The following is a 27,907-nucleotide window of genomic DNA, read 5'->3' on the forward strand; positions in this document are numbered from 1 at the left end:
GGACACAAAGGATTTTCTGAATTCAGGGTCAATAATGCAATGGTGCATTCAGGTGAACAATATATAAACAGCATATCTAAATTTGGATTCTCTGAAGGATACAAATTACTCATATAAAATCAACCCAAAATTTGGAGTTGCCAAATTGCAGCATGTATGATTTGATATGTAAAAGACAATTTATGTGAGACAAAGTAATTCCAATCTTTCAGCTATGATCACAGCAAATTTTTCAATTTTCAGACCAAGTAAAAGGAAAGAAGACACCATCATGTGGTTCTGAATTCCCAGTCTTTCTGACACACCATTCACTGACACTAGCTTCTGAATGTACCCCAGTATCTAATCAATCTGAGCTGAAAGAAGTTAAAAAGCTTCAGGACATATGAAACATCTGTGTGTTTTTCTACAGGTAGTATCACATACACAGTGTACTCAATTTTTCCATATTTGTGAATCATAAAATATAAATTATCTGCTGCTTTTATAGTGCATTATGTTTTCATAGTTATGTGCAAACATTACCTCATGTTCAAAAAGCCCAGGTATGGGAACCTTCAAAGAGGCACAGCTATTATGTCATTTGCTAGCATTAGACAGAAGGCATAAAAAATTTAAACTATAATTTGCTTTCTTGCACTTGACTAACAGGAAAAACATTGTGTATTTTTCTCTTATTCTCTTTTGCTTACTTGTATCACATCTTGGTCCCACAAAACCATATGGGCAGGTGCAGAGATTTCTGGCCAAGCATGTGCCTCCATTTTGACACGGTGGTTTACAATGTGCTGCAGATACAGAATATTGTTCAAGAAATCACCTCTACAAAAATGCATGGACTGGTTATGCTTTATACAAAATGAAATGTTAATAACTGTCAGTGAGCAAAAAAACTGGAAATAAAATAAGGAGATATATGCAATACCTTTGGACAAGACTAAGTAACAAGAACAACTTAACTTCAATAGTACAGAGTCCCAACAGTGGTGGTCACCCTGAAGAAAAGAAAGCTGACACAATTTCCAGACAGCGCTTCCCACTCTTCAGGAGTGTTTAGCTTCAAGGCAACTACATTCACTGGTGAACTGCTCTACTTAATGTGAAAGCTAAATTTAGGAATATCCAATCATAAGCAACATTTTCAATGTATATCAAGAAAAGCAGGACATATACCAAAATGTAACTCAAGAGTTCTGTTAAAGTGACAGTAAAATGAACACATCTTCATGCTGTCAGAACAAACAGCCATGGGAGTTGCTCACAGCATCCTTTGGGTAGTTATGGATTTAAAAACAAAAACTGCTATATTTACCTTCCTCACAGGTGGAGCCACTGTATCCAGGTAAACACTCACACACGTTGGGCTTAATGCACTTCCCATGGTTTTTGCAATCAGGTCTGCAGAGAGCTGTTAAAAAAAAAAAAAATAACAGCACTCTGCAAATTATTAATTTGTGCATATAAGTTACCACAGGCAAAATTAACATGCCATACTCACCAGCCTGACAGTTATAACCAGCATAACCAGGCCTGCATTTACAAATATTGGGTGCCACACACTCCATATTTTTGCCACAGGGTTGTCTACATCTTGCTGAAAGGCAATGAAGAAAACAAAGAAAGGAATAAGGAAAATGAAAGTGGCATTTCAGCATATTGTGTCTTGTCTAATGTAGTAAACCCATCACAGAGAATCCACTAAGTCCATAAATGCAGAGTCTAAGACAGATCAGGAAAGTATTTTTAAGGGCATCCATACAACTAAAAGCCTGTAGGCTATGCCAATATCAATAATGAAAATGAGAAAATTCAATATACCACACTTTCCACTGATAACACAGTAACAATATACTTGCAAGCTATAAAGACATCTCAAGATTCCTTTCTTCAAAGCAATTGAGTGCAATAATCTGTAATACCTCTGCAAGTGAAGCCATCTCCGTAGTAACCATAAGGACAACGGCCACACTTGACACTTCCATCCTGACTTGGCTCACAGGGCACACCAGGAAAACAGGGTAAATCAGAACAGGTCACTGCTTGAGGAATCACTGTTTCACTCAATTCTTCTGGAAGCATTTTTGGTGGGACAGTGACTTCAACAAGGGTAAAAGGTAAATGACTTGCTTTATGCTTAGCTAATCGGTGCAGAACTCTCTGAGCATTTCCACCTTTGAATGCTTTGTTTGGCAAAGAATGTCCTTTGCTTATATTTGCTCTGCCGCTAGGGGAAGTCTTCCTGCTGCTCTCAAAATAGCTGAAGGCTTCAGCTTGTGCCCTTGTTTTCTTCTCAGGTGATGCAGCATGGCTGCTTGAAGATGCAGCCTTTACAACATGTATCAAAGAACTGTTCTCAGCATCAGCAAGATGACCACTGATGATGCCTAGAGCATGAGCAATGTTTCCAGTAACCACAGATTGTACAGAAGCACTTCTCTGAGAATCAGGTGTCTTCCATGCAGTGGTTGTTTTTACTGCGGAGGCTGGTGGCATGCTGCTTCTGACCATTTCTGTAGAAATAAATCTCTTAGGGACATCTGTAGAACTGGGAATATAACTTGACATGCCTAAAACCTTCTCTGAGGATGATGGTTGAAAACCTACAGTATTTTAGAAAGAAAGCAGGGAGAAGTATGTGAATACCATGATTTTTTTTCCCCTTTGAGTATGGAGAATGTTTTCTGAACAAATAAACATACAGCCCATTCATTCTGTGCTTCAGGAAATCTCTCCTTGTGCTATGTCAGAATATAAGTATGCAGTAGAATCTAACTGGGGAGAATTAGAGAAGATCAAGGTATTCTGATTACAATCTCTCCCGCCCTCACCATGGCCTTTCCTTGGCTCAAAGATAAGAATGATTTATAGGAGGCACGATTTATAGGAGCAAAGATTTTCCCACATTAGGTCAATAAACAGATTTACTGTGAGCAGATTATCAGCTCCATATATTGCTTTCAACTAGGTAACTGAAATAATTTATAGAAAAGATATTGCCTATGGTTCATCAGTGTGTCTAAGCGCAAGAAGCAGAGATAAAACCACATGTATGTAGATGCTTATACATACTGAGGCACTGTGGACTGTATTTCAGGGGAATAAACCACCAACTTGTAGCACAAGCATTACCATGTCTTATTCTTCAAACTTTTAAACCAATTTTCTTAAACTTTCTGCATGGGTTTTAGAAGTGGGATGTTTCAACTGTTTAATAAACATCAGAGGCTGACTCAGTCTCCTCATTCAAGAGAGAGCAAAATGAATGAAAAATTCTTCATATTCTGCCCAGGGAAAGTGTGTGGTTTGTGGAAAGAAGTTCAGCACCGTAATCCCAGACTAATAGAGTACTGTATATGGGGTTTTAGCACTATGGGGCAGTGGAGGAATGAAAGCCTACCCTATTTATAACTAGAAAACAGTTTACAAAAGGTTAAGCTTTACTGAATCATAATAAAGTGTGATCTCCCACTGCTGAAAAGCAAACCATTTTGCAGCTGATGAAGAATTATCCAGGACTGGCAGTGCAGTGAGAGAGCCATCCTTCCCCCCAACAACAATTCAGAGATAAAGGGAAAAGACACATGAGACTTTCCTGCAAAGAAACCCCCAGCAGGCACAGACCTGGAAATGCCAGGAACAGCATTTAGAGAGTTTCGGAATAAAGACATTCACTTGCCATATCCTTCACATCTCCTTTGAGTTAAAGCAGGAAAATGGCATTCAACATAATGCCATAAACTTTTGTTTATCTCATATAACAGATGTCCCTATCCCCATGCTACCTATTTTTTGTCAGTGGTTGGTCACTAAAACAAAAGGCAACTGTAAGAGTGTCATACATCACACTGTTAATAAAATCGCTTGACTGACCCAAGGGATTTGTTGATATTGACATTTCAGTCTCATTTTTTCAGATCAGAATACAACCCCAGTAATTAATAAATTCTATCAAACTGAAAAGTAAAGTGAATAGCATAAAACTGACTAGAACCCTTATTTGCCAGCTATATTCTTATCAGTATGTGAATCAGAAATTCCATTTTCTTCAGGAAAAAAAATCACCTTTATTCCCTCCAAGTTCTCCTGTGGAATCCTTCCTTTCAACATCAATGTCATCAAAGCTTTCTGAAAAGATGTGAAGGTATATTATTATATATTAGTAGTGCACAGAAGTAGCCACATTTGTTTAAATTTAAATAAATTGCAAAGAGAATTAAAATTTTATTACATAAACCCCTCAAAATTCAGAACGAAAAGTTAAAAAATGTTTCTTAAAAGTTTCTTAACAGAGTATTTTAAAAATACAAGTTATTCAATAAGTTCATGGAAATAAATGTTTGGCAGCTGCCTTGACTTGGGTAAACAGTTTTATGTTAATCAATCTAATAGAAACATATTTTTCAATAATTTATTAATAATTTATTGTACAATGAAAATTATGAAGAAAAAAATGCCAAAAATATTCCACTGCATTATTCTACTTTGATGCAAAAGAATGGGTGTGTGTTTTGTATCTGTTTTTTTCTACACTAGAGAAAGCGATTTACACTTTCAGTACAGTCTAATATTGCCATCAGCAGAGACACAGCCCTGCTTTTCTGACTACTGAAAAAAGTTATTGTCAGAAACACTAAGCACAATCAGAGATATTTTATCTGAATGCCAGTAAGACAATACCATTCTTCTGAAAATCAAATAATTTTACCATGACATGACTTCCCATCGCCTTGCAGATTATTTGGGCATGGACCACAATAGTAAGAACCAAAAGTATTGAAGCAAAACACTCCAGGGAAGCAAGGACTGGATGCACATTCATCTACATCCTCTTGACAATTTTTACCTGTATTGAAGTACAGATTTAATTTTTTAAAAGATTGTGTCACTAGACTTTGATGATGTGTTTATAAAAGTAAAATGTATGCAAGTGCTGAGAAAAAAAAAAGGTGCAACCAATCATTTTAGTACATCTAACAAGAACAGCTGATAAGGTTTGCTATTCACATTTTTTCATCTCATATCAAGTATTTTGCTTATTGTATAATAGGGAGAAGATGGGCTGTGAGACTACATGCTTATCTGCAGGAGGAATCTCCTGTATTTGCCTGTGTTGATGAATTTACCTTTGCAGAGGAAAATTATGCAAATTAGCTTTCATAATGAACTAAAATAAACAACTATTATAGTCGTTCAAGAAAAATCTTGAGGTATATCATATCTCTGTACCACAACACCATAAAGTTTCTTCATAATACAACAGTAACTTATTTACAGTGAAAATTTTAAAAAGAACATTGTAGACATAAAATTAAAACCTCCTATTTATCATTGAACATGATAAATGCATGGAAATAAAATAACAATTTACCTTGAAGTTCATGCGGACATTCACAGTAATAGCTGTTTATTCCATCCACACATCTCCCAATACCACACTGGTTAAGTTTACAGTCATCAGTATTCACTTGACAGAGATCACCTTCAAATCCAGCCACACACACACAAAGATATCTTCCACTTCCAGGTGGGAAATTAATGTTTGTCACACATGAGCCATTATTTAGGCAATCACATGATTTTACACTGACCTACAAGACACGCCCAATAAGACAGTTTTCTTTTTTTTAATGAACTAGCAATGAGTTCTGTAAATAGATAACTTAGATATCTTATTAGTAAGTGTCATTTTACTGTAATATTCATTACCTCTATTTCTACCTTAGTCGTTGCATTGCAGTCATCTGTCAAAGAAAATCTTAGTTTATGGACATTCATTGCCACAGCTTTCCACAAAAGGAGACCTGATGGGGAAAGACTGGCACCTTCTGGACCAGAATCCAATGTGAAATGAATAGCAGAGCCCTCTGGATCTGAAGCCAAAAACTGATATATAAAATCTTCTCCATAAAATGTCTGTAGCATATCCTGAAAAGTTTCAAGCACTGGAGGCTGGTTACCTGTAATAAAGGAGATATTTTCCTCTTCTAAGGAAAAGTTGCAATATATTTACAAAAATTAAAAGGAACATATCTTTCTACTAAAGAAATCCCATTTACTTATTTCTTTTAAATTCTAATGTCATTTGAATGGCACAGGAAAAACTCTAGATATATTCAATACTAGCGAGTGACTGCTGCAAGCAGGAATCCACCCTCTGTGGCAAAAACCATGAAGGAAGAAGGCAGCATAATCAGTGTCTGAGCTGTTAAATTTTCTCATTTCTAACAGCATCCTCCTTGCAAAAGAGGTTGTTGTGCTCCTTAGGCTTGGAGCATTGCCTCTGGTTTACATTTTTCTCCCATTTCTAACTTTGGCTGTATTGAATTCCAGTCCATAACATGGCTATAACATGGAAGTCCCTTGGCTCCCTGTCATTCCTTCCATTCACATCTCATCCTTTTAGAATAGTTACATCTACCTGAGCCTTCAGTATAAGTTTGAACTGGGACAAAATTTACCAAGACAGGCACCAGTAGTCCCATTCAGACAGGACCTTTTCTAATCAAGGCAGAGTTTTGATTTTGTGAGTCCTTCACTCATGAAGACACTGATAGGATGCACTCGTATTTGTGATGTTACAGACTTGGGCTGGATGGCTAATATGAAAGCTCCAGGAAACATTCCATTTGGTGAAGGGACCAAGGTGATGTGTATATCCAAAGACTAAAATCTCCACCAAAAGAGCTACAACTCCTACGTTGCAACTTTGTACTACGAGAAGAAAAATAAAAAATTCAGACTTCAGTTTTCTCTTCATTGTGTGGTTTCTAACTGGATTGCAGTAAAACAGCCTTGGATATACTTTCAAGTATTTAGGCCGTGTATCTATACCATCCATGTAAAGGATGCCCAGATATTAAGTGTCTAATAAATAAGACATGTAATTTAATTTAATTTGTGATCTCCACTTGTTTGTAATCAGAATAATTTGATGAAAAATACCTGTTAAACCTATACATTGAGGACAAACATATGTGGTTGTAGCTGTGCTAAATATCAAGATTCCAAAGTGCTAATTAGACTAAAAGTTGTTAATTTTCATTAGTTATTAGTAATGGCTACAGCAGGAGAGTCAGGGAAAGTAAATTAAAATATTACATATATGGTCTGGAAATGACAATATAATTTTCAGAAACTAACAGAAATGCCAAAACACTTACCTAGTTAAACTGAAAACATCACTATTACCATAAATTTAAAAACTTTGCCAACTTTCAACTACTTGGTATTAAAAAAAAAACCTACTTAAACTTACTTTCAACAACTGTCCAAGTTAACTTTGATAAGTCAGGTCTGCACAGTAAGCAAGGGCTGGTTGGATTTGTGTCTCCTTCACCATAACAGAGTCCATCTATGTTGCATGTTTTCTCCTTTTAGTAAAATGAAAATGTGATTCATTAGTGGTTTTGGTTATAAAACTAGTTATGAATTTATAAGTATCAAATAAAGTTAATAATTCTGCACTTCTAATAAACAACTAAGATGCTTTTAAATCTAAACAATTGATAGCCAGTTTGGTTTTACTTGGTAACTATATGAAGAGATTTTGATTTGATTTTTTACATTTAAAATTGTCTCGTCTCAGCTACTCTTTCTGTGCACTGAAAATCCCTGTTGGAAACAAGAACAGGGTAGGTTCTGCTAATTTTTCCAGATTTTTCTCAGTCTAAAGAAATGCATATTTTCATAATAGAGAGTAGTGAAACACATACCTTTAATGTACATAACCCAGATTCTTGTGGTTCACATATCTGACAGGCTCCATCATATAATACCATTGTTTTAGAGTTGCTATAAACAAATCCATCATTAGAAATCTGCAAAGTGAGCAGTAAAAACGGATTAACTGATATAGGTATTGATATATTACCCACATGGTCTGCTAGCATGAGCTTCCACTCATCAATAGACACACATGCAGGTGTCTAAACTCTCACAACAGTCATCTGAAATCTAATCAAACCTGCCAAGGAGCCTAGGCAGATTTTGACCAACCACACATCTACTTTAAGGTAAATTAAATTGTATGTAGGCTGTACTGACCTTATTGACTCTATCTCCACGAGAGCTCAGATACCTGCTCACAGGGATTTGTACATGTGCCTGAGCTCAACTCAGCTCTACCATAGATGGATCCAAGGTCATTTGAAATACTCTAGGGTAACTACTTGGCCTTTAAGAATGTGTGCTCTTGAAGAATGTGTGTCTCTGCAGGACCTAGGTTCTATCTACCAGTCCCCTTGCATGAGAACACTGTCAAATGATACGTGACAAGCTTAGGTGAGACAACTGAGACTCCAAGTCAAGCAAGTTGACTTGATGTATTTTTATCTTAATAGAAATATTTGTAAGTGAATATTTGAAATTTCTGAGAGTACCTTTATTTGCCATCTGGCAATGGGTTTGTCATCAACCACATCCATCACATCAGACTGCTGGTCATCATTTGGTAACTGGCAGTCGACAGTCCTGGCATTTTGGAAGACAGCTGGCATAGTTAGAGGTTCTCCAGGAATCCATTGTCTATCACTATACTGAATGTTAAGAAAGAAAATTTGTTTTTCATTGAAATGCATCACTAAAACATTTTTAACAGAGAAAAACTGCGTTGCACAAGTCTAATGTGTCTGGATAAGAATGCAGTAGCAAATATTAGATGACAGTATTTGCACACATGGATTTTTACCTAAGCCTGCTACTGTGGAGGAACAGGCAGAGAAGCCTTTCCTGATGCATGGCCCTTTGGCACTACATTGCCAAGGACAAACAGTCCCTCCAGCTGGAAGGTGATAGGAGGGTGAAGCAGTGGGTGATCCTCCAACACCACTGATCTGACATTCAGGTGCCTCTGTTCCACTCCATCTCCGCTCCCACGAGAGGCCAGGCTTTAGTCAAAGGAACAGATGAGGGCTTTGGCAGGACACAGGAATCATTCTGGGTGCAGGGGCAGTACTGGGAGTTGGCCATTTAGCCCTTGTACATGCCCTTGTACAAGGCTGTTCAATAGAAGAAGACACCACTGACCCACAAGTTTTCTTCTAAACTGCTGTGAGGACAGGGCATCCAAGGATGTATTTTGAAAGTTCAAGATAACAGAATATGGATGATAATACTATTTGACTGAAGCATTGACGAGGAAGGAGGGATAAGTATACAGAAAATAAATAAAATGAGGTGGAACTAAGAATCCAGGCAGAATATGAATCAAGAGAACAGCAAGTAAAAAGCATTTTCAGTTTGAGTGTTTTTCTTGAGCTCGCATTTTTTTTAGTTACTGAAGCCAATCAAAACACAATCCAAATCCTCACATTAAAAGTCATCTGCTGTATAGCCCTTACCATTTTTTTTAACAGAAAAAGAAACACTTTTGCTAAACTTCTATTTTTCACCCTATAATTATTTAAGGAATTTACAGCAAAGGTAAGTATAAAAGCTAAATATTTCTAAATATGTAATTTTGAGTGCATTTAGTACTGTAACCTTTGAAATGTGATACAGCCTACTTCTTCAGAAACCTTTTGTTACTAGCTGGAGGCAAGTTCAGATAACTTTTTCAGAGGCAGTTTAACCTTTCAAAAACCAATTAAAAAGCCTTCAGATCTGTAAGCATTCCAGCTCATAAAGTTCATCAAAATTGGAGTTCAGTGTAAAACAGAAGGAAATAAAACTGTATTTTTGTTTTGCAGAGATTAAACATACTCTCATCTTTTACCTTTAAACTCTCTATCTCTGTAATCATGGGTTCCTGGCCATTTCCTACACAAAACTCTACCAAGTATTTTATACTCTAAACTGGGCAAGACAGCCCATGAACAACAGATTTGATTTGACATTTCAAATGTGAAAATATTGAAAATAAAAAGAAATTCTAAATTCTACGAATGTGCCTCTTCTACAAAATTTTGGTCACTTAAGTTCAATCTCAAAATATGTGCAGTTTTATACTGTTGCAAGTCCATTGACATTTCCTTAAATACACTATTTCTCTATCCTGAAAAACTAAACAGAACAACAACAACAAACAACAACAACAACAAAAAATCAACCAAAACAACACAACAAAACCTAAACCAAAAAACCACCTCAACAACAGTGCCCCAAACTTCCTTTATTTTGCATTCTCAAGGAAAAAATTTGCAGCTTTCTCTTTGACTGCAGTTAACAGCAGTAAAATGGCTCTTGTCAGTGAGAAGATCATCATTAAAAGTGATTAATAAGGTAGTTTTTGTGTAGGGAGCCAAATACAGCACCACCAAGAGAGATTTCAAAACATCTTTCCATGAGTTAAAACTGAGACATTTCAAACTGTGATCAGTGAGTTCCCAATAATTGTCTTACTGTGAGCTTGGTCTAAAAGTCTTTTAATATAAGGAGAGTGTAAACTTACTCTCAACAGTCATTTCAAGCCAACTTGAGTGGATACATGTTGAGTTTAAGAAAAATCTATAGCCAGCATTGCCTAATCTGTCAAAATAATTTCAGCATCTGCTGGAAATAGCTAAGGAAAACTATTGTCTCAGGAACAAAATTTCCCATTGAATGGTTCCCCTTTTGCCAGCTGTCACCCCCTCCATCATCACCCCAATAAAATACAGTTTTATTACTTTAAGCTTTTTTTGTTCTCATGTCTAACACGGCATATAAAGTTGGAATTGCTGACCATTTATTCCAAGCTATAACTTGTAAATTACTTATATATTTGTCTTGAAATTTTTTTCAAGAATGAGCAAGAACAGTCTCTCTACACAAATTCCCCTGAAGTTTACGGTGAAACATTTTTTAATTTCCTGTTCAAATCTGACATATATCATTAAATAGCCATGGTATTTTACCTCTGGGAAATGGACAACATATCAAAAACACCTTTATCTTTCCCTAACAGATTTATTATGTTTATAAAAGGCTATTTCAAGCATTAGGTTTGAGACAGAAATCTAGTAACAGCTTTAACCTTGCTGTCCTTTTTCAAAGAAGTGGTGCTTCAATTCCTCTCCATAAGCACTTAAAAACACAACGATGTACTGGTTGTTACTAATAGGGCTGCCCTTGCCCTTTTCTGATGGATAGCTGCTGTATGCCCTTATCTCCCTCCCAGCTGCTGAACATTCCCATTATGTTTTGTATTTCTCTTATCATGGAGGAAATGGCAATCTTGCAAAGTCTTGAGTGCTTGCTGCAAAGTGCTGAGTGCTTTTGCTTTTACATTCTACTAAAGCTTTGGGTTGTGCCCACATCAATGAATAATATGTTTGACATTTTGTCCCTTGTTCTCTAAGAAGTTTAAAATGTGACTGTCACTATTCAGAGAGACCTACTTGCAATTTGATGATTTCACATTTCAGGTTCAATGAGTCCCTGAAGCCATGGCCAAACACTCTCACTGATGTGCAATCATACTGTTGAACATCACACAGCCCAGCATTCTCCAGCTCTGTAATTTCTGGAGCCTGGTCTTGGAAGAAGAGATTAGATAATAAATGCTAGTATGAGAACTTATTCATATGCATTTACATTATGCAATATATTTATTTTTCCATCCAACCATGAAAACTACATACAAAAGAAAATCTGGACTCAGCTGAAGAGAAGCATATACAGAAAGATTTTACATTGTTAAACTGAGACTTTAAATTTAAAGCTAGGCTTCTGTCTTCTCTTGGAACCTCAGTATTTGAAACAGAGAAATTTCAACTGATAACAAACTCTTGTGAATACATGTCTTTATCAACTACGGTTCTTTACATCAGACTTCCAGAATAAAACTGAAATGAAACTAAGGCCTTCAAAATATGAACTGGAAAGAAGACAGTTATGCAATAATTAATATAGGGGTTATTTTTTATAAAAAAACTAAAAAAAACTTATTATTTTGGGAAAGTTATTTTGGGAAATAAATTGACAGATTGGAACATTCAAAAACAGTTTTTGTGGAGTAAAAAAACTCATAAACTTTATTTTATTCCCCTTGAAGTTAAATATTTCTTATTATTCTATTCCCTCTTTCTCTAGTTGCTCTTAAATAAGTTATTAAAACAAAAACATCACTGCAAAACAACATATTAACAGGTTTTATTTTGAAAGAGTTTTGACTTTGGTATTACTATTCATGTTTTTCCAGTGTAATTGTTCAACTGAATTTTTAGTGAATATTTTACCCAGTGAAAATTATAAAACTCCTTGACCAGGACAATTTGATATACCTCTTTTTTCTTCACCATCAGTTCTGCTCTCATCCCATCTAACAGTTAGCTTACAGAGATGTAACATCAACGAAAAGAAAAACATCACACTTAGAGTTAATAAACAGGATCACATAAACTATACAAATCTAGGGTAGGGATGAACGTGGCATATTTTCCCTGAAGGAAACAGCATGTGGAAACATTGCCAGTCTCTTGGAGCTACAAGGCTCTGCATTACAAACTGACTTTTTAAATCTGACCTATTAGAAACTAAGCTCATGGTTTGTCCTTGGAAACAAGAAAGCTGCATGCAAAATAATTATAGCTGTAGTAAACTGCAACTAAATATTTGAGAACCCTTGTCCATGTACAAAAGCAGGAGAGAAAGGCAGCAAAACAAATGCATTTTGACAAACACTGAGAACATTATTGAAGTAAATCTCATTTTCCCCCCACTTACCAGACAGTATGCTGCAGTCATATGAGCTGTAGCCTTGAAAACATGCACAGCCCCATTCTGTACATTCCCCATTACCACTGCAGAGACTGGGACACTTTAAAGCAGTAAGTAGGCTCTCAACTGACTCTTCAAGTTCCTGTGGGTTGTAGTTTATTTCTTCTAAAATTCTTTTCTCACATTCATTCTCCAGCAGAGCTAAGGAAGCTTCTGCCCAATCGAGGTCATCTTTCAGCAACAAATCTTTAACACACATATCGATGGCATCCCCTGTTCGCCGGCCAAGGAGGGTACCACAGGATCTTCCTATGCTGGAATTAGCTACTGCCTGCTGGCACAGGAACAAAGCACCAGATTCAGTGAGGCCTGAAGGTGTGGGCCAAGAAGGAAGGGGCTTTTCATCTGTGTCAGTGGCATGGTCCTCTGGGAAAAAATAACTATATCCCTCTAAGTCTGTTTGGCTGAGACTTTGGAAGACGAATACTGGATGGTATTCGTAATAATTCTGGCGTTTCCCTCTACTTGCAGCAGACTGACTTTTGTGAAAATGACTGCTGTAATGGTGAGAATTTTTCCTAATGTCTAAGCTTGAACTTCCCTCTCTTTCTGTACCTGTATTTCCCACTGAGGTGGCAGAGAGATGAGAGTTTACTAGTGATGTTTTGTGAAGTTTGGTTTGATTATTCTGTCTCTCAGGAAGTAGAGATGAATCCACTTCATGTGTAGATGAACGTTTCTTTAAGCCCCTGACAAGATCAGCAGGACCAAGATACTCAGCAGTGACATCCAGTCCTGGTATCAAAGAAAGAAATCTACCATTTTCACTTTCTTTACAAGACAGAGGAGGTTCTGACTGAGTAACTGTCTCCAGTTTGTTTGCTGGTTGATATAATCCAGCAAGTTCAAGTGTACAGTCGCAGAAGAAACTTTTTCTAGAAGATGTTAACAAAGCAGGTGTCTTGTCAAATAAGCTCTCTCCTGGTAAAATTCTGGTGAGGAAAGGAAAAGGTGAAACTGTATCATCTGAACTATTTTCTGTGTGTTACTAAAGTAACTCTTAACTTTAAAGTAACTTTTAAACTTTTTTTTTGTTCTTTGTTGCTTCATAGTACTACACCATAAGTCTGCAGCAGGCAGCTAAATTTTAACACAGTTAAAACACAAAAGTAACTTATAGAAGAATTGAGAGGAGTGGATATTTTCTGTATTTTTTGGTACTTTGTTCCAAAGCTAATCAAACTAATCTTACATCATAGTGTTCAAATATTTATTTGTCAATTCAGTTTCAATTTTCTCCTTAATTAATTATGGAACATAATTATGACATTCTAATAACAACTTAAAAACTTAAGGAGATTTTTTTTTTATTATTATTTTCACAAGTTTTTAAGAGTGTGAAAGAAAGATAGAACCAAAAATGATGACATTTGATTTATCAGTAGAAGCATTTTGTTACCTCCATTCCCTAATAAAAGAAAAAGGAACATCAGCATGGTTTGGGATTTCCATGCCACTCGCAGTGTGATAGTCATTCTCTGCATTTCCATCAAAGGTGCCACAGAGTCCCACTGTATGTCTGTAATCTGAACTGGGGGCCCTAAGAGTTATGCTCATTCCCCATTCACTCACATCAGCACGAATGAAAGCTCCAGAAGAAAACAAAACCTAAAAAGAGATTGAAGATAGCCTCATGAAAAGCATGATTTTTTTTTTATTTTACCTATACTGTAAGCAATTATTTACCACTTACTGTTACTTTTCTTCCTAGGTAGGATTCAGTAATTCTGACATTGCTTCCTGTTGTGTCTCTGTTTATTACAGATAAGTGTGGCTGTGATTCATGGAGCTGATCACTGCACATGTCAAATGCAATTATATCACTTCCTTCCTTTGCAACAAAGCCACAGTTGCAGGATGCTGGGTAGAGAAGACTTCCACAGTCCCACTGGCGAACATGAACTTCAAAATCTCGAGATGTACTCTTATAGAGAACAAATGTTCCTGTTTTAAAATTGTCATAGACTCTGGAATCAAAAGAATAGCATGTGATATCACTTTGGTTGTGAAAGAACTCTATCACTACATGTCAGCAACTTTATTTTCAAGCAGATTTCTAATATTTGGTGAACATTGATACTGAAACTCATTTTCCCAAGTCAGAAAAAACAGTACAGCCCACAGAGCAAAACACAACTTTATCCTGAGCAAATGCCATCATATCTTCCTGTGGGCAGCTCTAAATTAAGAGAAAGAAAACCTATTTTTACAGCAGAAAAGGATCATGAGTAGAATATATGTAGACAATGGGTGTGAATGGAATAATAAGCATGAAGCTACTGCCATTCTTTGACTTTAACAGTGCGTATGGAGGGTACTTCTCAGCCTTTGTGTTTCTACAATGGTACACCTATGCAGCAAGAGCAATAAGATGCATAGCAGTGTGCATGTGGGGGCAGCTGCTGAAAACTGCACAAGTACCCTTGACAAAATTATTTAGAAAGTCACATCCTTTTAAAAAGGTCTGCTTTATTAAGATGGAGATAGGGAGTGCTTATTCCCAATGATCATTTAAGATGAAAACCATAAATAGCAATTTGCTTTTCTTCCTTAGGGTTAGCCATCTGTCCCCTGAAGCAAGGTTAAAATAGCCAATTTAATGATTCAGCAGCAAGAAAAAAAAAATAGAAAGAAACAGAAAGAAAACACCCAAACTTTTGCTGTAAGTTTAATAGCCTCTTGGCTATAAGTGGCATTTGACAGTTGATTGTAGGCTGTCAATTTGCTTTGTGTATAATGGGCCAGCAGACAAACTGCAGATGGCTGCACTACTGGGACTGCACAGGATGGTCCATATAATTCAGTAGGCAATTTGTTTCCTCAGTTTGTAAAATAAAGTGGCAACGTAATTTATCTTTAAAAAGAAAGTTCTTTCTCTGCAGCATCATGCTTCCAGACAGATCACATTTTAGTAAAACACTGCTTCATGAGAAAACTTGATCACAATGCAGCCATGGTTACAATGCCCAGTTAAGACATCCCTAAAACTTCCACTAAAGGAGAAACTGCGAGATCAAGGTAAGCCCATTGACTTTATTAGTAGTAATAGTCAAAGTTCTATCAGAGAACCAGTCACAATTTTTATTTCCCCATATATTATCATGTGTGGGCTGAACATGCTTTTTTGGAGGCGACATATCCTTGTCTTCTCACACTGCCACTTGAAATGTGCTTCTGCTGAACAAAGAATATAAATTTCCCAGGTGTGGAGCCTGTGTTTGTTCAGACATCCTTTGTGAATCAGAAATACCTTGTAAGAAAGCAGCACACCAAAACCAACTGTGGCTAAGAAAGTTGTTTTCACTTCAAAATTCTTTTTGGCCAGTGATGTGCAAGTGACAGCAGCAAGCTGCTTTCAATGCCACTAACAAACGCAGCAAAATGCTACCAGACAGCTTCTCATAATTTGATCCTTACGAGGATCCAGATACTGACACACAGAAATAGGGAAAGTATGGTTTAGTTTGGAAACACCTTTGCATTAAAAGTTTTGTTTACTCAATCATTTTATCATGGTTCATATTTAAAGTATGAACATTTTAGTTTTTGCAGTCAACAGATTCCACAGCTACCACTCCTCTTGTCCACTTGCTTCATTCTCTTGTCACAACCCAAAACTTGCCTTCAGAAATGCAAAGGTTACAAACCTCATCATGACTGGCAAGCTTTTACCAATTAAAGGACTTTTATACTTATTGTCATAAAAATTGTAAAACACTCTGTGCAACTGCAGGAAACTGCAGCTTACTTGTATCACCAGCACAGACTTATATAGAAATAATTAAAGAAATAAAACACACTGCCCAAAACCCATACAAAAAACTTCCCAACACACTTAATTTTAAGTGCAGTAAGCCATTAATTACCTTCCATCAAAAGTAATTATGTGAGGGTCAGTAAATGAGTAACAGTAGGCAGTAGGTAGATCCTTAACTGTAATCTTCAAAACAAAGAAAAAAAAATTATAAAACATGTCAGGTTAGGAAATAAATGCACATTATTTATCTTATGATAGTAGTTTACATTCTAAAAAGTATATTATAATATACTTATAATCAGTCTTAGCAGTTACTTCAATATTAAAATGTAAAACAAAAAATTCAAATGAAAACACAGAATTTTAAAAAAATAAAGCAACTAAAATCAACCACTTAGAAATCTTGGTGTGAATCAGTAAGTCAAAACTGAAATAAAGCTTCACTAACACCAGCCACATTTCTCAACAGTTTACAGATCTCAACACAAAGATTTTCAACCTGTGTGCTTTCTGGAACATAGCCATTCCACAGGAAATTCCCACTAGATACAGGTTCGACTGCAATTCTGGTAATCCTGTCTCCATCCTGCACGAAGTCAGTCACAGCAGTGAAATAAATTACAGCTTGACTACAGATTCCATTACTGCAGGATTTCTGGAGAAGATCCACATGACAAGAAGAAAGAGCCAAGTTTAGACCTAACTGCTCTTTACCTGTTTTAAAGAAAATAAATCATTAGTGAGTTCCTCCTCTAAATAAGCAAGATTCTCCTTACTACTGTTAATATAGGTATCAACTTTTTTACATGCACTTTCATAAATTAAAAGAATTATGAATTTTTCTTGCATTTGGTTTAGTTGTGTAAAAACCTCCCATCTACCTATTCTTATACACACCCGAGACAATGTTTTTGCATTCCCCAGTTTGATAGAAAAATGGAAATCATGATAGGCTGGATATCCTAGGAATGTGAAAAAAATGGTTGTCTGCATAGGCAAGGCTCGTTCTGGTTCACAGGATTTGTGTTTGAGAAAATATTACAAAAAATGTCTGTAAGTAAAAAATTATGACTTTGTGACTGCATATATAATACTTGCAATGCAACAAGTAAACAAACTTACCTGAATTATAAACTACACAAGTATTACAGTATTCTGTCTATTCAAGTTCAAGAATGTGGCTCTGATATTAATGTCTACCAAAACACCTGCAAACTTCAACACATAATGCTTTCATATTATCAGCAGCATCATTAAGACTCTGGATACTTTGTTTTAACATTTTAGGAAGTATTTTACAGTGTAACAACTTCTCCGAGGAAGGAAACCACCACAGGATTTATAAAAATACACAAAAATATAACTAAATATACAAAATGTACCAAAATCAGGGTCTTACCTTCATCAACACTGTTTATTGTTAGTGAGATTTTGCAGTCACTTTTTAGCTGACTAAATTCAGGACAAGGAATAGGAATGGTACTTTCTATGGCTAGTCTGTATTCCTTCCCATCTTCTGATATTTCATATGCTTCTGGATGTATCTAGCACAGAAGAAATTGTACTTAAAATGCTATCTTTGTGAGTAAACGGCTTCCTACCCACATAGGAGTGCTTATTTGAACATGGGATGAGGAGCAGCAGCATATTGAGGAGAAGATGCAGACAGCAGCCATAGTCTTGAAGAGGTGGGTAAAGGGGAAAGGATAAGAAAAAGGCAAGAAAAAGAGTTCGCTAGGAAGGAGGGAGTTAGCAAACCACATTTTTACCACAAAAATAAGAAACCCTTGGAAACTAAGATACAAACATCTTTGTATACTGTCTGGGCGGGAGGAAGAAAGTGGGAAGCTACCCAACAAGTAACTATTCCAAAAGAATGTGGAAGCACCATATTTCTCCTGGGATTCCTCTCTGCAAGCTCACAATATAGATCACCAAAAATGTATAATCAAAAACTCAAATAGAGATCAGTAACAGGGGCCTACAGCTGAGCTTGGTAGACTGGGCAGGCTCACAGGGAAACAAAGAGAACACATTTCCTCTTTGCAGGGTACACTGCAGAACTGTACTTCCACGAGAGAAATCTGGGCCCTGATCCTACAGAACCAAGCTCAGGCTAAGTCAGCAGGACTATACCCAATATGTTATTAATGACATGCAGTTTGTCTTTCTGGGACTGGTGTCCCATTCTCGGCCAGCAAATGGGTTCCTACAGCCCTACCCACAGTAGGAACTAAAACTAGTTTGGTGCTTGGCCTCTGACCAAGCTCCCCCTCCCAGCTACCCCTCTTCAAACCCAGAGCAGGCTGGCTTAGGGCTGTGCCCTCAAACTTTATGAGCACAGCACCAGTCCGCTCCAGCTGCTGGAAACCAAGGCCTGCGCTGTGTGTGCAAGGTGCCAATTCAACCTTCCTGCACCTTGAGTACACAGGGAGCACACAAACCACTGCAACTCTCCCACTTTTGGAAAAATTTAAGTCCACTTCAGCCAACAACAGGCTCTACTAATTCAGTTTTTACATTTTAAGTCCCTTCTAGTCAGAGGACTGACTGCAGTAGCAATACTCAAATATTCCTACTACATTATGTTTTCACAAAGTTACCTTAATTCCAGCAAAAAATTCCTTGCTCTCAACTGAAGAGCTTTGTATTTCTGGCTTCTCCATGAAAAAAGAAGAACTGCTACAGTAGACCTGTAGGGTAAAACCAGAGTAAGAGAATACAGTTTTAGTATGAAGTGGTCAGATGAAGACAAAACTCGGCCACCATAGTCAGTTCAATGACTCATCATGGCCAGTTTTCTGGTTGCATCGGAAAGTACCAGTTGCCCCTCTTAATCGATAAATACAGCTAAAGAAAAGAAATAGAAACAGACTGAGCATCCTAGGACTTTTTCCTGGCATATTCTACCAGTGGTGCAGAGATTCCTTCAACTAATGGCTGCATACAAATCGTATTCAATGAATACTTAAAAAATCTTCTGGAGCATTTCTGCAACCAATGGAATCCATGAAAACATATTTTATACTTGTTTACATGTTATTAATTTCTTTTTCTCCATTTCATAGTTTTTGCCATTTAATTTTTTTTAGTGACCATCATATCTTAGATTATGATTTTCCTGATGTTATGGACCTGGATAATCTTTTTCAAGATGAGGAATTCAGTGTGATTTCCCTTCACTGAACCAGTTTTGTGATACTAGACACTGTGGTTTTACTTTGGTGTTTGTTCTGGCTTTTTTTTTTTTTTTAGTTTGCTGTATCTGTTTTGAGATGGGTTGACCACATATGCAGCATTTCTGATCCTGAAAAAAAAAAAGTGATTCATAGCAGCAGGAGGTAGCTTATGATTTTGCCTTTCCTTTTGATTGTCACCAAGCCAACACTGCCAGCCAAGTCTTCACAAAGTCCCCAAATGATTTTTGGTGAGTAACAATTGCTATTGCTGTCCATAAGCCATCCAGGCAGTCCAGCTTTGGCTTGAACATATGCATATCAACCACGGGTTGGTTTTGCTGTTGTTGTTGTTGTTGTTTATTTTTCTCCAGAAAAACATTAACCTGTCTTTTGCTAAACATAGGTAAAAGATGCATTGATTTTCCAATGCTTAGGCTTCTCAAAGTTACCATGAGAGCCTAAGTCTTCATTCTGGTACAATGGAAGGTAAGGCATCACAATGCTTTTGATGGCAGAGATTAAACATAAATCTTAGGGACAAAATGAGTAAGTAGCAACTCATCCAGAGAAAAAATATATATCTAATAAATCAGCTTTTCACAACCTCTGGCTCTTACAGCCTCTCACTGAGATGCAGCTGCTCCAAAAATCCTTTTAATTTACATTATTAGAAGACAAATTTACCTCCTGGAGGCACACTGCACTGTACTGAGACAACCAGTCTCAAAACCTCAGAGGCAGACATTTACACATTCATATGGGCAGTTGGTGTAAATAAGTAGAGGCAGTAGACTTCTGCCAAGAAAATTATACAGCAAGGTGTTGGACATCTCTCTAAAAACTGTTGATGTCTACCGAGCCGTATTTACAAATATACAAAGAAATCATAATAATGTTTTAACATACTGTGTCTCCAAGTCTGACGTTTATCCCATCTAGTTCTAGAAGTGAAAAGGTATGAACTGCTGTTTCGTGCGTAAGTTCCTCTTTGACACCTTCAGAAGAAAGTCTTGACCAAGTTATGATGAATCCAACAGAGCTGTTTGCAAAAGGAATGCCAAAGGTACACCTTAGGTAGATGCTGCCCTTGATCATCTCTGCTACAACTTCAGGAACAGTTGGAAGAGGTGGTGACACAGATGCAGATAATGTAGGAGCCAGGTTACCTAGTCAGACAGAAATGTGGTCTGTACTTTTTATTCTGCTCAGAATCAGCATTGAACACAATGACATTGACATGTCTTTTGCCAATTAATACACTAATAATATTTACCTTTTTAATATGTGTAAATATTACATAATTTCTTAAGAGAATCAAAGGAAAATGTGTATCTTCCTTCTAATAATTATTAAATGGAGAAAAGCTCTTTATATTCTATACAATAGAAGGGTGCTAAAGAGGGGAAAAACCCAATCCAAATAAATCTAGACCAAGAACATAAACAAGAGAATAAAATTCAATTAATTATTTTACCAGGCAGGAGAGAGCAACATGCAAAGGAATCTGCCTTACAAAAGAATAATTTTTAACAATATCTGTGAAGAAGTGGGGAAAAGAAAAAGAAAAAAGGAAAAATAAAAAGGTTATTTAGAAAGGAACAGAATAAACAACAATACGATCTATTGATTCCTCTTATATTTTACTCCTGAAAAATCAAAGTAATATGTCATTCAGCATCATTACCGTTCCTTTTTTGCATCTTGATAACTACTCAAAATATTCTGAGAAAGAACTTTTGTAATTCAAGTTTGTCTGACATTACCTCAAAACTGCTCATTTTGCAACAAACCAAGCAGTAGTGTTGATCATATGAACACATTTTTATACAAGTCAGAATATCACTAAATGTTGACATTATTGGGTTACAGATGCACAGAAAACCTTGAAAATCAAACCAAAATACTCACTGCTACAGACGCCTTCAATTTCCATTCTCTCAGGATCACAGGTCTGTGGCTTTGCATCTGAAACAACTATAAAGTGTTTCTACATTGTATATTCACACACATACAGAGTACGAACTCCAGCACTCTTAGATTATAGACCAAATGTCACAAAGCACTAATTGAAGTGCAAATTTTCAGAATAGAAGCAGTCTTGTAATATGATCCATGCACAGTTGAGACAGCAGTGAGCACAATGTCTTGTGCTGGAAATCATCCAGGAGAAAGGGTACAGAACATTCTACCACCTCTATAACTTTTACTGCTGATGTGCTCAGCCAATACTTATACATGTTTCTAATGAATAAAAAGGAATTATTATACTATTCTCTTAAATGTATACTTTGCCTCTCCAAATTCACATCTGAACACTTATTCTTTAACTGTAGCACTGGACAGTGAAATTCAGTGCAGACCTGCTTTGAAAAATGTCACCTTTCCTACAGAAGCCTAAGAAAAAGTGCTTGTGCACTGGTACTGTTCTGTATTTTGAATCCTATAGAAAAATAAGTGGAACTTGACTTAAACAAGAAAATGCCAGTTAGTCACCCTACTTAAACTACATCAGAAGGGCAGCAGCAACACTGGAAATCCCATTCCCCAAAAAGAATGAAAAGCAGACTTTGTTGCTCCACGTTCCAGTGGTATAATGCCTGAATTCATTAGCATACAGAGGAGAGATTGAAAATTTGCATCAGGTATTTACAGCTGTCAAGTGTTAAAGAGAAAACACAGTCAACATGGCAACCTAGATACAAAAAGCAGTACAACAGTACAATGCACTTCACATGACAACATCATCTTAAATATGTGCATTTAAACTCAAGATATGTTTCAGATTTAAAGTGTTCAGTAAAGGCAAATAAGACTTATGCTTTTTTTTGCCTGCTTTGTTTTGAGTCAGTAAAAATGTGCTAGCTCACTGTCCAGCTATGGTTTTATATTGTTGATCATGATCCAAAGCAAATGCAAGCCCTGTTGTGCAGGAGTTGTTCATTGTTTCAGGCACCTGCTTTCTGAACCCTTGGAGAATGTCTTAACAATTGGATCTAAAGGTATAATGATGGGGCAACAAGGCACCAGAAAGCCCTGATAGATTTGCTACTAAGCTTTTGAAAGTACTCAGTAACAGAGAATATGACTCCAAGCAATACAGCATATGATGTATGAAAATACTGCTAGTATTTTCATGATGGCGTCTTATATGAGCTTTACATGAGCTAATAAGAATTTCCTACTACAGTAATTTGTGACTGTTTCACAGTAATCATAATTGAAAGGATTTAACCATGGCTAGCTTTTCCAAAAAATCTGTCATGAATAATGAAATCCTGAAGTATTGAGCTGCAAACAGCAACATACTTTTGCAGCAAAAGCACTCTAGGCAATAGGAGACATTGCAAATGATCTCGTTTCTTATCACACTAATAAAATGTGTATCAGTAGAGCATTTCTGTGCTGAATTTTCTTCTAGCAACATGTATATGCTCCAGAAAGATGATAAGAATTACAACAACAAAAATATTCCTAACAGTGATAAATAATAATTGATATAAACACAGTTTGCTCAAGTTCTTAAGATAAAATTTTTCTGATACTGTGCAGGTTCAGTAATGGCTCTTTGGACAGTGCAATTCAGTCATGAATTACACTGAATTTTGGTACACTGAATTTTGACTTCTAGATGTGTCTTATAACCCCACCTCATTACATGGAAAAATTCAATTCTTAAGTTTCTGGTCTTTGAAAATTAGTCAAATGCTACATGTAAGTTAAAGAGGGGTGAAGTGAAGGCACCTCACAATTCTAGATGATTTCTTCTATCAGATCAATATTAAAAGTAAGGATTTTAATATTTTAATATAAGCAGGAAATTTTAGCAAAACTATTTCCTGACATTTCCACTTCACCAAACATCAGACAGATACAGATCAGAAAAACATTTACTTACAAACACACACACTTGGTTGAGTTAGAGCATGCATTTTCTCACCTTCTGCACAGTACCCCATGCATCCTTGGGTGGGCTGCAGTAAGTAAACAAAGAAATCTCCACAGTTCCTCACCCTGACAGGGATTCGGAAAAGACAGCAGTCTTTTGAAGTGCTGAAGAAAAACCGCCATGTAGCACACGCTGTTAACTGCTTGATCTCACCAGGGCCAGGCATGGATTCTGACTCCCTCAGGGACAACCAGACAGGGGCTTGAGTCCCACAGTGATTCATCTTCAGCACCAGAGAAAGACATCAGGAAATGGTCAATGTCACATCAAACTATTGCTGTGCTTTATTGAAAGGAACGTGCGTAATTAATTTCTCACATGAGCTTTTAGCAAAGTTCAGCCAGTGTAACAGAGGGATGGACTGCTGACTTTCCTTCTCAAGGCTGAGTACAAATACACACAAAAGACTTAAGTCCTTTACTGAACCTAGTGAATTTGTGTTTGTTTCTAAAGACAGGCTGAAGAACTTAACTGGAAGCCACATCTGAGTGCTTTGCTCAGGAAAGCTCCCAGTTGTGTTATGGCTTAGGGAGCTACTTTGCACAATTAACCTACAGTGAGTGTGTGGATGCTATCAGAGCACAGCAAACACTGTGCAGAGCAGAAGCACGCTGAGTATCAACTAAAGCTGTTAAAGCTGTCACCTTTTATCTGCCCTTTGCCATCAACTGAAGGCTCAAGTAACCAGGATTTTTCTAGGAGATGTGGGCAGCTGATGTATTAGTATGTTTGAACTGTTTTGTATCCATTTAAAAGCATTTAATTGATGGGCTTTTAGCTTATTTTTTTAAGAGACTGTGACAAGTCTCTTGAATTGACATTTCAATTAATTAGAAAAATCAAGGCTACAATATTCTAATGACATTTTTAGGTTTTTTAAAGAAGGAAATGTTTTAAAAAGGGGAAAGTGAAAAAATGTATCTATCTCCAAAATAAAGCTACAAATAAGCTCTGAAATAAAGAACTAGACATCTGAAATATTAAATATTTCAAGTAATTCTTGAGCCTTTGGAGGCTTGCAGATGGAAACTAATATTCAATTAGCTCTGTTAGTTCAAGTCACTTTAGGAGAAATCTCTTTTCTTTGACATGATGACTTTAAAAGCTCCACAATTACTGGTTTCATGTGGCTGCAAGCGTTTATACTGCTCTTAGATGGCATTCCCAACACACCACCCACCACACAGTTCCAGCTTTACAACATGATAGCCTTGCTATGCTGCCACTGAGAAAATTTCTGTAGCACTGAGTGGAAATAATTTTTTGAGTGGTTTAAAGGGGATTTATCATCCTCTGCTATTGTCCATTCAGTGTAAAATTTTCAATGCTTAAGACTTTGTTTTCCAGCTCACACATTTTAATATAATCAAGTATTTAGCGAAGATAGAAACTTTGTATTGTTTCACATCAGTCTCCATAATTATACTCTTATTTATACCTGTCCTACTGAAAAATTCTTCACCAAAATATCTATTTCTCAGAATGAAATTCTTTGTAACAATACCTCCATGCACTTGGTTGGCATCTCAGCAGGCTTATCAAAAATCATGAAGCGATACCATCCTGGTGTCAGGGAATGGTCACAGATTAAATCCTGAATAGCTGATTGCTGGAGGTGGGATGAATCAAAATCCACGCTTCGGTAAGGGCTCTGCAGGACCTGATGTCCACCAGGAGAACATTCAAGAACTGTGGAACGAGAGTATTTCGAGTATCAAGATGGAATGCCTAACAAGTATTTTAGAAAAGATGTTAAGCATTTTTAAAGGAAAATAAAGACGTGTTGCAATAGCACGCAAAACTAATTTTATGAAAGAATATAGTGAAGTCTTAGTAACATCAACTTTGCATGTTAGCACTCTGAAATTTAACAGAATTCACTATGTCATAACTTTCCTTCTTTTAGTGAACAATAAACGCATTAATAACCACATAGGCATTTACCCTGGATGCAAAACCAGTGGGAAGGAATACATTTATACATTCTACCTGGATTTTGATTTTCTAGTTCCGCTGGTATTTATGAAACCTGAATACAAATGGGAGAATATAAAAAATTTACCTCTGGAGGAGGGAGGAGTAATGTTTATTTAAAGGTCTTTTCAGAATTGATTACCACTTTGCAGAACTCCTCTGCATGAAATTAATAATTCCCCCAAATGGATGAGAGATAGTTGGAGAGTTGCATGCAGTTGCATGCATACATGCAGAACATAGCAAAAATGTGTATTAAAATGGGTAGATACTTAATTACACATTTTAAGTCAATTTGCATAACTGACATACTAAGCAATCATAAAGAAAATACTTATTTTTTGACATCTTTATATGACTGAACATATTTTTTGACATCTACTAAGTGACCTTGTGGTCCCAAAAAATCTCACAAATTTTTTGATAGATAAAATGAAGGATCAGAATCTGAAGAAGTCTATCACAATTGTGGTTTTTTTATTATTTTTGTAATGCAAACTCATTTAGAAATAAAGCAGAATGACAGAATTTCTGAGTCTGATCTGGCAGGTGAGCTAACTGCTGTCAAAGACTAATGACAAAAGTTCTGGCTAATGGCATATTTACATATAACATACTGAATAGTCATTCTTGTTCAGGAATGTGCTTGGGAAGTTGAAAGAATGGAAAAATAAAGTAAGGGAATGTTTATATATAAGTGACAATAAAAATATACCTATCCATTTACCTTGCTTTTAAAAATGGATACCAACTGATGCTAAATGTGAACAGAATTTTGGGTTATACTGAATGATACAGTGAATCTTTATTTTTGCCTTTATTATGCTACTATTCAATTTAAAGACGCAGCTGTAAGCAAAGCTGTCTAATGTTACATTTTGAATATGAATGCTCTGATCTCCAGCTTTAGGTCCCGGGTTGGTCTGTATTTGTCGCATATTTTGCACGCTATAATTCTGCCACTGATTAGAAACATTTTGGTTTCTAATTTCCACATTTTTCATGTCATTCTAGATAACCACAGTTTCAAAATCAGGTAATTCTCCAGCTTTAAATGGAGAAGATGCCCTAGTGAAAGAATAGACTTTATCTCTTTCAGCACAGTATGAGAATCCTACAGTCTTTCAAAGACTGCAGCTTTAATCTGATACGGCTTTAGGCTACCCAGGCAGGTAACAATGGCTTTATCTTCTATCCTCTAAGGGCAGCTGCAATCAGTGTGATTGACTGTGCCACCACTGTGTTTCTGAGTTTCTTGTAGTAGCCTGTAGGCTATTCATGTCCATACAATTTGACCTTACAGGGAACTTACCCTTCACTGGAATTTAAAGAAAAGCCCTTGAAGAATCACAGGTCAGTCATGTGTGTTATTGAAATGTTTTCCAAGCAAGCTCCAGCACAAGCAATTTACGAACCATGATGAAAGTTTCTTCCTGTCCTCTATTTTTAAATGGAATTCTCCCTTTCATACAGCACCCTCATTAGTTTTCTGTCCTGCAACTGAATCACTCCTGAAACAATTAATATCTGTTACCTTCTCCATTAATAAATCAGGCTAGACATGAGACAAGTCTTTATTTTCTTTTCCTCCGCAGTTTAATTAGATCATCATTTGATAGATCTTTAAAACAGCTGACTGTAGTCACTTGTAATAGGGTTATAAATCCTACTAAAGATCAAATTATAAGTTTCTTATTATTATGCATATCACTTTAAAAGGCCATCCAGCTCTTTATGAATCCAGTGTATCCTTTTCTCCTTTTTAGAAGTACGCTAATATTTCCAGTGTTTTTGCTTAGGAATCTTATGTTGTGTAACACTGTTTGATTTTTTCTTCATTCTTTTTCACTCGGCAAAACAACTGAAAATAACTGTCATCATCAATAACACAAATAAAAACAACTTTTTTACACACCTGAGTGTAACTGAAGTACTGTCTAACTTCAGCAACAGCAAAAACAAATAAATTATCATATCTATGGACAGACACCCAAAAAATTAATGTCATGTTCACTGCAAAAATGTTACATGTGTAGAATAGATCTGCTCCAACCAGAAGCATTTAAGAGGAAGTTGGCTACATTTTCCACTGAAATAATGATTTCCTTGTTCAAGATACCTTAAATAAAAATAGATTTTGATATAAGCATTCTTTCAAACATTATTCTTGGAATGATGAATATTGACTTTGGTGAAATGCTCCAGAAAAGCTTGGCCTGTGTCAAACACTCAGCAATTTTACAGAACCATAGAGTAGTTTGGGCTGGGAGGGACTTTAAAGATTATATAGTTCCATCTTTCATGACACAAACAGGGACATCTTTCACTAGACCAGGTTGCTCTAACCTCCGTTCA

General features: G+C 36.4%; 1 protein-coding gene and 1 long non-coding RNA gene across 2 annotated transcripts in view; one reads left to right on the top strand and one right to left on the bottom strand.

Moving 5' to 3' along the window:
* LOC136360689 (uncharacterized) overlaps positions 1-27,907 on the top strand; it is a 538,204-nt gene that overhangs the window by 227,226 nt on the left and 283,071 nt on the right. The window lies entirely within an intron of this gene.
* VWDE (von Willebrand factor D and EGF domains) overlaps positions 1-27,907 on the bottom strand; it is a 35,826-nt gene that overhangs the window by 5,264 nt on the left and 2,655 nt on the right. The window contains exons 2-24 of the mRNA XM_066318098.1: positions 25,083-25,267; positions 23,570-23,801; positions 21,541-21,606; positions 20,539-20,798; positions 19,057-19,146; positions 17,853-17,997; positions 16,953-17,167; positions 16,563-16,636; positions 14,390-14,663; positions 14,096-14,304; positions 12,643-13,628; positions 11,316-11,452; positions 8,379-8,534; positions 7,713-7,817; positions 7,256-7,370; positions 5,707-5,957; positions 5,369-5,588; positions 4,706-4,843; positions 4,063-4,125; positions 1,920-2,600; positions 1,499-1,594; positions 1,313-1,408; positions 693-788 (exon numbers count right to left, since the gene is read on the bottom strand). Of these exons, the coding sequence (XP_066174195.1) occupies positions 693-788; positions 1,313-1,408; positions 1,499-1,594; positions 1,920-2,600; positions 4,063-4,125; positions 4,706-4,843; positions 5,369-5,588; positions 5,707-5,957; positions 7,256-7,370; positions 7,713-7,817; positions 8,379-8,534; positions 11,316-11,452; positions 12,643-13,628; positions 14,096-14,304; positions 14,390-14,663; positions 16,563-16,636; positions 16,953-17,167; positions 17,853-17,997; positions 19,057-19,146; positions 20,539-20,798; positions 21,541-21,606; positions 23,570-23,801; positions 25,083-25,267 (4,890 nt within the window). The remainder of the gene's footprint in view (positions 1-692; positions 789-1,312; positions 1,409-1,498; positions 1,595-1,919; positions 2,601-4,062; positions 4,126-4,705; positions 4,844-5,368; positions 5,589-5,706; positions 5,958-7,255; positions 7,371-7,712; positions 7,818-8,378; positions 8,535-11,315; positions 11,453-12,642; positions 13,629-14,095; positions 14,305-14,389; positions 14,664-16,562; positions 16,637-16,952; positions 17,168-17,852; positions 17,998-19,056; positions 19,147-20,538; positions 20,799-21,540; positions 21,607-23,569; positions 23,802-25,082; positions 25,268-27,907) is intronic.

The sequence above is a fragment of the Sylvia atricapilla genome, chromosome 1 (genome assembly GCF_009819655.1).
Source record: "Sylvia atricapilla isolate bSylAtr1 chromosome 1, bSylAtr1.pri, whole genome shotgun sequence".
Taxonomy (NCBI): Eukaryota; Metazoa; Chordata; class Aves; order Passeriformes; family Sylviidae; genus Sylvia; species Sylvia atricapilla.